The sequence below is a fragment of the Lolium rigidum genome, chromosome 7 (genome assembly GCF_022539505.1).
Source record: "Lolium rigidum isolate FL_2022 chromosome 7, APGP_CSIRO_Lrig_0.1, whole genome shotgun sequence".
Taxonomy (NCBI): domain Eukaryota; kingdom Viridiplantae; phylum Streptophyta; class Magnoliopsida; order Poales; family Poaceae; genus Lolium; species Lolium rigidum.
Window position 1 is genome coordinate 53,439,032 of NC_061514.1, and position 10,586 is coordinate 53,449,617.

The following is a 10,586-nucleotide window of genomic DNA, read 5'->3' on the forward strand; positions in this document are numbered from 1 at the left end:
TTCAGTTTTGGACATATATCCTCAATCTCATATGAGAAAATTAATTGTTGCTACATGCTTATGCATTTAAGAGGAGTCTATTATCTGTTGTCTATGTTGTCCCGGTATGGATGTCTAAGTTGAGAATAATCAATAGCGAGAAATCCAATGCGAGCTTTCTCCTTAGACCTTTGTATAGGCGGCATAGAGGTACCCCTTTGTGACACTTGGTTAAAACATGTGCATTGCGATAATCCCGGTAATCCAAGCTAATTAGGACAAGGTGCGGGCACTATTAGTATACTATGCATGAGGCTTGCAACTTGTAAGATATAATTTACATAACACATATGCTTTATTACTACCGTTGACAAAATTGTTTCTTGTTTTCAAAATCGAAGCTCTAGCACAAATATAGCAATCGAAGCTTTCCTCTTTGAAGGACCTTTCTTTTACTTTTATTGTTGAGTCAGTTCACCTATCTCTCTCCACCTCAAGAAGCAAACACTTGTGTGAACTGTGCATTGATTCCTACATACTTGCATATTGCACTTGTTATATTACTTTGCATTGACAATTATCTATGAGATATACATGTTATAAGTTGAAAGCAACCGCTGAAACTTCATCTTCCTTTGTGTTGCTTCAATTCCTTTACTTTGAATTATTGCTTTATGAGTTAACTCTTATGCAAGACTTATTGATGCTTATCTTGAAGTACTATTCATGAAAAGTCTTTGCTATATGATTCATTTGTTTACTCATGTCATTTACATTATTTTGATCGCTGCATTCATTACATATGCTTACAATAGTATGATCAAGGTTATGATGGCATGTCACTCCAGAAATTATCTTTGTTATCGTTTACACTGCTCGGGACGAGCGAAACTAAGCTTGGGGATGCTGATACGTCTCCGACGTATCGATAATTTCTTATGTTCCATGCCACATTATTGATGATATCTACATGTTTTATGCATACTTTATGTCATATTTATGCATTTTCCGGAACTAACCTATTAACGAGATGCCGAAGAGCCGATTCTGCTGTTTTCTGCTGTTTTTGGTTTCAGAAATCCTAGTAAGGAAATATTCTCGGAATTGGACGAAAACAACGCCCAGGGGGCTATTTTCACACGAAGCTTCTAGAAGACCGGAGAGCTAACGAAGTGGGGCCACGAGGCGGCGCCACGCTAGGGCGGCGCGGCCCAAGCCCTGGCCGCGCCGACCTAGTGTGTGGGCCCCTCGTGACGCCCCTTGACCAGCCCTTCCGCCTACAAATAGCCTTCGTCGCGAAACCCCTAGTACCGAGAGCCACGATACGGAAAACCTTCCAGAGACGCCGCCGCCGCCAATCCCATCTCGGGGGATTCAGGAGATCGCCTCCGGTACCCTGCCGGAGAGGGGATTCATCTCCCGGAGGACTCTACGCCGCCATGGTCCCCTCCGGAGTGATGAGTGAGTAGTCTACCCCTGGACTATGGGTCCATAGCAGTAGCTAGATGGTTGTCTTCTCCTTATGTGCTTCATTGTCGGATCTTGTGAGCTGCCGAACATGATCAAGATCATCTATCCGTAATGCTATATGTTGTGTTTGTTGGGATCCGATGAATAGAGAATACTATGTTATGTTGATTATCAATTTATATCTATGTGTTGTTTATGATCTTGCATGCTCTCCGTTATTAGTAGAGGCTCGGCCAAGTTTTTGCTAGTAACTCCAAGAGGGGGTATTTATGCTCGATAGTGGGTTCATGTCTCCGTGAATGCGGGGAGTGACGGAAACCTCTAAGGTTATGGATGTCTTGTTGCCACTAGGGATAAAACATTGATGCTATGTCCGAGGATGTAGTTATTGATTACATTACGCACCATACTTAATGCAATTGTCATGTTGTTTTCAACTTAATGCTTGGAAGGGGTTCGGATGATAACCTCGAAGGTGGACTTTTTAGGCATAGATGCATGTCTGGATAGCGGTCTATGTACTTTGTCGTAATGCCCAATTAAATCTCACAATACTCATCATATCATGTATGTGCATGGTCATGCCCTCTCTATTTGTCAATTGCCCAAGTGTAATTTGTTCACCCAACATGCTATTTATCTTATGGGAGAGACACCTCTAGTGAACTGTGGACCCCGGTCCATTCTTTACATCTGAAATACAATCTACTGCAATTGTTCTACTGTTCTCTGCAAACAATCATCATCCACACTATACATCTAATCCTTTGTTACAGCAAGCCGGTGAGATTGATAACCTCACTGTTTCGTTGGGGCAAAGTACTTTGGTTGTGTTGTGCAGGTTCCACGTTGGCGCCGGAATCCCTGGTGTTGCGCCGCACTACATCTCGCCGCCATCAACCTTCAACGTGCTTCTTGGCTCCTACTGGTTCGATAAACCTTGGTTTCATACGGAGGGAAAACTTGCCGCTGTACGCATCACACCTTCCTCTTGGGGTTCCCAACGGACGCGTGCTGTACGCGTATCACCGAGCCATGGCCCGACAATGGCAACATTGCAGACGGCGGCTCCCTTTTTCGGCTCGGCATGTGGATGAAGGTGGTGAAGGTGTGGGGAGACCCCTATGTGCTGCTACACAGGTGGGCCCTTGCTGGTACATACGTCAGCCGCAATCGCACATACTAACATCTATGCTGCAAGGCATTCACCTCTGATTCTCAAGCCTCCACCGTCGATGCTACGTATGAAGAGTGGTGGTGCTACTCTAGGTCCACGATGGCACTATCTTTGGTCGATGACGACATCGGTCTGGTGCTACATCGTTTGGGGATTTTGTAGCGGTAGTGGAGATTCGTTACATTTTTTTGCTACATTCAATTTTGTGTTTTTGCTACAATGGAATAATATTATTGCTACGACATCTCCGTAGAGCATCTCCGGTGAAGTTGGTTTTACTATATTAGCAAAAAAAAATCTCACGATGTTTTTGATGAGGTTATACTTTTTGCTACAATAGCATAACTTTTGTGCTACGATGTCTCCGGCGAGATCTCCGGCGGTCTCCGGTAAAGTCTGTGTGTTTTGTTGGTAAAACTTTTTTTGCTACAGTCGGGTTCGTTTTGCTACATTAGTGCTTTTATGAAAACAAAAGTGGGATTTTAGGTGAAAATGGATTTTGGTGCAAACAAACTGTTTTTGCTACTTTAGAACAATATGAAAGCAAAAGCGGGATTGAATGCTACTATGACAGGTGTCACGATCTGGATGGTTGAAGCACGCTAATCCAATGGCTGTCCACCCGGGGATGGATCCCTGGGGGACGCCCAGGAGCCCAGCACTCCCCTATTTAATAGGCCGCAAAATTGTTGTCCCTGGCAGTGTGGATAATATTCCTGCGAATTTTTTTTAAATAATACGAATTTTTTATTTAATTCTAGGAATAGCGTGCGATTTTAAAAAAGTGCAAAAGTGTGATCTGGTCGGTTAGCTAATGACCGATCGGTCAGTAGCAGGCCGATTCCCAGTTGGCTTAGTTGGTCGATAGCTGACCAGTTGGTCAGCTACAGACCAATTGGCCAGCTACCAACTGATCGGCCAGCTACTATCCGACCAGCGCATGGATTAATTTAGGTTTATTACGAGTGATATCTCCTGGCACTTCTCCCCCATTATTTTCCCGCCACCGCTTTCCCGCCATATCTTCTCCCTCTCCCGTTCACACCGCCGTGTTTCCCTCCCGCCCTTGCCGCCATCCTTCCCGCCACTTCTTCCCGCCATCGCAGCGCATTCGGAATGATATGGATGAATCTGAAGCTAGAGGGCCAACGAGACAATGTTTTCTATGCAATCAATTTGGTCATTGGGACACTAATTGTCCAACCTTCGACACCGGCCCAGCGAGGAGGGGGCAGCGAGGCACAAGGGGACGTCGCGGGAGGGGAAGAAACTAGGCGGCGAGGCGCTACTCGGAACTTATTTGTAATTTATGTAGTGAACAATGAATTTGTAATAAGTATGGAACTACTTTGCAATTTCAAATGTGAAACTATGTTATTGTAATTTATGTAGTGAACAATGAATTTGTAATAAGTATGGAACTACTTTGCAATTTCAAATGTGAAACTATGTTACTGTAATTTATGTAGTGAACAATGAATTTGTAATAAGTATGGAACGACCGGCGGTGCAGCATTCTTGCCCTTCGAGGAGTTGGCACTCTTGCCCTTTGACGATGCAGCTCTCTTTGTCTTGCTGCTAGGCTCAAAGATATCATCGTCGTCCTCACTCTCAGCCGCCCACCGTTCTGGATATTTCAAATTCCTTTCCCTATCTTCTTCATTCTTTCATGTTAGTGACTTCCACTTCTCAATCAACCTGATAAGCTCACACCTTATTTTCCGTGGGCTGCGAGTAGGCATCTTCTTGACTGGATATCCATAGGGCCAAGTCTCAAATTTCTGACCCACCTTACAGAGCAAGGTTTTTATAGGCTAGAAGGGATGACTTTCGGCGGGAAGATGTGAGCAGGAAAAATTGGGCGGGAAAAAGTGGCGGGAGATTTTGGCGGGAATAAATGGCGGGAAAATTGGGCAGGAAAAAATGGCGCTCCTCCTCAAAGAACGTTGCCCACGCACGCCGGTGTTTCTTCTCAATCTCCTGGCGCGCCCAATCCGGCTGCTCCGTGTCTATCCAGTGAAACCATTTGCATAGGGGCGGGGGAGTCTGCAACACAAACAATAACAAGACGGCCGCACCAACACCGCTCCGCAGTCACACTCGGGGGCAAACTTGCAGCCTTCGCCTTCACCGGCCTAAACTCCTGGTCAGAGAACGGCACACTCATGATGGCTAAGGGTGAGACAACAGAAAAAGAGAGGATAGAAGCACTTGTGCAGCGATGAGTGTCGATGCCTGCTTTTATAGGGAAAAATCCGAGAGCGTGGCGGAAAATATAGCGGGAGATGGTGGCGGGATAAATTTGGCGGGAGATGGTGGCGGGAAGGAGTGGCGAGAAGGATGGCTGGAAGGGTGGCGGCAAGGGCGGGAGGGAAACACGGCGGTGTGAGCAGGAGAGGGAGAAGATATGGCGGGAAAGCGGTGGCAGGAAAATAATGGGGGAGAAGTGCTAGGAGATATCACTCGTAATAAACCTAAACTAAATCCATACACTGGTCGGATAGTAGCTGGCCGATCGGTCTGTAGCTGGCCAATTGGTCTGTAGCTGGCCAATTGGTCAGCTATCGACCAACTAGTTCGTATTATTTAAAAAAAATTCGCAATATTCCTCTAGTCTGGAACCGTGCATGATGTTCATGAACAAGTCAAGTACTGTAATTTTGGTTCTACCAGAATCTGATGAGCATACGTGCGTGACTAGATTTATATTTTGGCCTGCATCAGACTGTTTATTGGTGTTATCACCTAACTGAACATGGGCATCTTTTTTATGATCTAGGCATGTGTCAAGGCTGGAACTGAAGCACTGGTTAACGAAATTGCAAACACATGAAACGAATTTTAAAAACCTTTCAAAGAGATTTGCCATGTTACCATTGCAACTATTTAGAGATATGACAGCAATCTCAGCACCACTGCAAACCTCCGTTCCAACATATCGTATACATATCAAAATGTCGCCAAAAACTAAATATCAAAATGTCGCCAAATCTACTGGTCTGGTGAGCAAGTTCAAACTAGTTGGTTGGGTGCAAACAGCCTACCGGTCCACCTCTTTATCAGCGATGACTATGTCATCACCTAAAAGAGCGTAAACCCAACCAGGCAACACTACTTTCGTTCAGAGCTCATTGACAAATTTCAGTACATTGTTTGCCACCCAGGAATGGATGGTTAACACTTGGGTTGCACAAGTAGGATTACAGTTATAAGCGTTGTTCAAACAAAACTGCATGACCCATAACAGAGCAACACACACATCTAGAACTTCTTTTTCCCAAACCCTCCCTTCTTTCTAGCTTTTCTCTTGTCTTTCTTGATCTTCAAGTGAAGCTGAACCTTCTTCTTGCTGATGCTGCCCATCGGTTTCAGAAAGGATGAGCGCTTCTTGTTTCCTCCATCAGCTGTCTCCACTTCTGCATTGTTCATGTTGTGAACATGTTAGTCAAGAAGAACACAGAAGGATGGCGAAGACATGAATTTTGCATAACAAACAACGCATTCAACAACACTGCCGTTATTTCTGTTACAGCAAAACAAGCAATCTAGAAGCAAAAAAAAGTTTATACACAAATAAATAGCCATACATATTGGTATGTGACTACAAAGGTTGCACACAAGCATCAAAAGCAAGCAATGTGATGCACTATGCGACACAAACGGTCACCATACTTACCAGATAGAGCAATCCAAGTAACCCAATTAAGACATGAAAACCAACTCAAATAGATTATCAATGATAAGTTAAGGTTAACGCAATTTGGAGGTGCTCCCTTCAGTTAAAAGGGAGACAAGTCGAGAAGAGACTGTCCAGTAACAAACCACTAAATCCTAAACCATTTTGAACTTATCAACTCATGCCTTTGGGAAGATTGCCTAGTGTTGTTGCTACTTGCCACTTAAGCCAGTTTGCCGCCTCAACCTTGTCACCACTATCCCGTAATACAGATTCTCCATCTAGATCAAACCTTTCTGCTAATCGCTGCTAATTTACAGCTGAAAGGTCACTACGTGTTTCCTAAATTAATTATTGCTAACAGACGAATTGAGTTAATACGTACTACTACTGTTAATAAACAGCTAGCATGCGGATTCAAGAACACAGAGGCACTAACGAGTAACCATCCCGCCTCCCCAACGAAACAACACAGAGCACACCGCGGTAAACTAGCAAGGCAAGAAAAGGGGCTCACCCATGGCCGAGGCCCGGCTGGCGGCGGCTTCAGCAGCGGCGGCGGCAGCTGCGTCGAGGGTTTCCTGGTACGCCGGGTGCACGCGGACGGGGAGCTTGGGAGCCTCGAGGGCGGCGGTCTGCGCGGCCAGCTTGGCGGCCTCCTTCTTGTCGTAGAAGGGCTCGGCGATCTCCCGCCGGAGCGTCCGCAGCCGCTTCTCCCGCTTCGAACGCAGAGACTTGGCCATCTCTCTGCCGCCGCCGCAACGAGGAGACAGGGGAGAGGAGCTAGGGTTTTGGAGCCGGCGAAGCAAAGGGACGAGGCCAAAGCGGCTTGTTTTGGTTCTTGTAGGGACGAGTTGCCGTATTACCTTGGGCCGAGCCTTTTTAGTTTTTGACCTTGGGCCGGGCTTTGCTTGTTCGAACCTTGGGCTAGCCCATAAGTAAGTAATGATAGGCTCTAAGGCTCGGTAAATGTTAGGAAAAGGGCTGCAGTGGTTTCTCAAAAGGAAAAGGGCTGCAGTTTTTGGTTATTTTTTTAGAAAAAATGAAAATTCAAAAACAAAGGTTCGTCCAATTACGACTCCTTTTGATCATTAAGTTTATCACGTCGAAGTTTTTAAAAGTAGATCTCATATCGATATGAAGAACACTTTTTTTGATGACTTCAGTTTATTTTTATGTGTACTTCTCACTAAATTATGCTTGTACTTCCAAATAAAGGGGGTCATGGGCGGAGACACAAGGCAAGCAGGGGATAGAACATCCCCCCCCCCTCCAATGCATCGACCCTCATGAAAATACAACGAGGTCCATTCCTACTCTATACCAATAAAAAAAGATCCAGAGGAGGCAAAGCCAGTACATCCGGACCATCAAGATGTAACCTAAAGGTGTATGTCTCTCCCACTTTTTACGGTAAAACACTATCATACGCCGCTGATCACTGTTACAAAGAATTCATTCTGAGATGCCCGAATCATGAAAGCACAAAAAATTTGCCAACAAGAATCTAATCCCACTTCCCACCAAAAAGAAGTGCCCTACCCTACCCATGCACGATGCTGACGCCGTCCTCTTCCCATGGGACACAACATGCCCTCCGCCTCCTCTCCATGCGGTCTCCGTTTGATCGGTGACTTTGCCTCCCCCAAGCGACGTTGTCGTTCCATGCGACGATGCCCCGATCCGTGTTGTTGATGTCCTACTACCTCAAGCACCTCCTCGACAAACGACACGGTGTCAACCAGATCACGATGAGACAGATAGTTAAACTCCATCGTCTCCATGGCTTCCATGGCCGTTTCTCAAAATCCTAGTTCACATTCATCGCGCCGCTGCTGTAACATCCATGTATGACTCGAGTTGGCCTCCCTATGCTCTTTATGGCTACCACTATTGTCAGAGGATGTCAATGTATTCAAGGTGAATGACACCAAATGCACCATAAGATGATCATCAAAATATATTTTGTAGTGCTGGAGGAGATCGTCCCAATCATCCTATATCAATTTTTCGCTCTGTTTTAAATAGCCGGCTATAGCCAGGCTATAGCCCGGCTATAGCCTTTCCCGCATGATGTAGCTAACTTCTATATCCGGGCTAAAGGTGCTAAAATTCTTAAATAGCCGGCTATAGCTCGGCTATAGCTGTTTTGGGAGGCCGCGGCTATAGCCTGTAGCCGGCTATAGCCAGGCTATAGCTCGGCTATAGATGTTTTTGCCCAGGTCAAATTGATACACATAGCCATCTGGGTTTCAGGATTTTCATTTTTTTCATCACCAATCATTTCATGTAATTGTTCCGTGACATAGCAAGGAACATGCTACGAAAGAAAAAAACCAGCAGTCATTTTTCTTACAAAAATATGCAACAATTCTTTGTTACACTACATCACTAATATAGAGGGTTGTTGACACAATAAACCACAACCAACATTTGAAAATCCCTTCTTATGCTATCAACAACATTTATGCTATAGATACTAGTACTGCATTTAGCGTTAGGACATTCGAATTTGAATTTATTTGTAAATCCTTTTAGACAAAAAATGATCTTGGATCTTTTGTACTCTTTTGTAATGTAATAAGGAATAAAAGAGCCAAAGTGTTTCTTCTGGTGTACCAATTCATAGGTATGCAATATTTACGAAATGTTTTTCACGAGTGTTATGTCGATAATTTGCGCACTACAACATGCAATGATGTGCTTGGTCACGGCAGCGAACAACGTGTCCACTACTAGGCTTGACCAAAGATTGGCCACGATGTAAATGACGAATGAAACAGCCACATCGCTAGCATGTATCAATGACACGGTTGTCCCGTCACCTTGCCAACCCGTTGCGTCCGGCGCGCTCGCAAGGAGCCTAGTGGAGCGGGGACTGCCTCGGGGTGCCGAACAGATTCTTGGGCCGTGCTGGACCGAAAAAGCCTTTGTGACACGCGATAGGCAAGGTTTTCTATCCGCTGGTCCCAAAGCCCTTTGGGGGATGGTCAAGGCCCGACTGGCGGCTGCTTCAGCGGTGGCGGCGACGGCAGCGTCGAGGGTTTCCTGGTATGCCGGGTGCACGCAGACGGGGAGCTTGGGGGCGTCGAGGGCGGCGGTCTGCGCTGCCAGCTTGGCGGCCTCCTTCTTGTCGTAGAAGGGCTCGGCGATCTCCCGCCGCAGCGTCCGCAGACACTTCTCCCGCTTCGAACGCAGAGACTTGGCCATCTCTCTGTGTCGCCGCAGCAGCGAGGGGGGAGAACTAGGGTTTGGGAAGGGAGGAGGCAAAATCGGCCAGTTTTGATTCTTGTATGTATACGGATAGGGATAGGGATAGGGACGTGGTTGCCGCTTTAAGTTGAGTTGGGCCGGGTTTTAAGTCTAAAAGCCCACCTAAGGTACCCCAGGGAAATAAGAAGCACGCAGGGCTAGAAGAAGCACGCGGTACTAATTCCCATCCCAACCCGGTCGGTACCCCAGCCAGGGCTAGAAGAAGCACGCGGCGGCGAGCCTCCCGCTCTACAAGCACCCCCACCCCCAACCCAGAAAAAACAGAGAGTGGCGGCCGGTGGAGGCAGGAAGGCGGCGAGGGAAGCGCTTTTGAGATCCGGGAAAGAGATGGAGAGTGAATCCAGCAAGGATATGGAGAGTGGATCCAGGAAGGAGATGGAATCTGTGGATCATCAGGCCGAGTTGTTGACCCTACACGAGGAGATCATGTCTCTGGTGAGTGAGCGCAACAACTTGCTCGCCTCTCTCACTCCCAACCTGTTTGTCTGGGAGGACCAATCAGCAGCAGCGCGGTGGGCAGCCTTGAACTCGCGGGAGGAGGAATCCGCATCAACATGGAGGATAGCTGGAAAGGCTTCCTCCGTTCACAAGATGGACTACTCGAGCCTAACCCAACCTGCAGCAGTCTCCGGATCCCGACCCACTTGGCAGCCGGAACAACTCGACAACTACTGGGACTCCATCCTCCAAGATATGGAGGACTTGGGCCACCGGATGCTATCTATAGCTGATGACACCATTCATTCTCGGAAATTGGATGACCCTATCTCCACGTACAAGAAAGCTGAGATGTTTGCCACGACATCCAGATTAGTGCAGATATCTCAAGATTTGTCCAACAGTACCAATGCGGCTGTGGGGGGCAGGCAGAGGAAATGGTGACCGAGGCGGTTGATTCCTGTGAAAAAAAGGTGGCTGCCACGTTTGCGGGGCTGGCAAGGGAAGAGGCGTTTGCAGAGGATGCAAGGGGTGAGGCACTGGCAAAGGATGTAAGGGGTCAGGCGCATGCCG

General features: G+C 46.7%; 1 protein-coding gene across 1 annotated transcript; it reads right to left on the reverse strand.

Moving 5' to 3' along the window:
- Positions 1–5,741: 5,741 nt before the first annotated feature.
- Positions 5,742–7,097, reverse strand: LOC124678545. The gene is made up of 2 exons (XM_047214420.1): positions 6,820–7,097; positions 5,742–6,042 (listed from the first exon to the last, which is right to left on the reverse strand). The coding sequence occupies exons 1-2, from the start codon at positions 7,043–7,045 to the stop codon at positions 5,888–5,890; spliced, it is 381 nt and encodes a 126-aa protein (XP_047070376.1). The 5' UTR covers positions 7,046–7,097; the 3' UTR covers positions 5,742–5,887.
- Between the last annotated feature and the right edge of the window lie 3,489 nt (positions 7,098–10,586).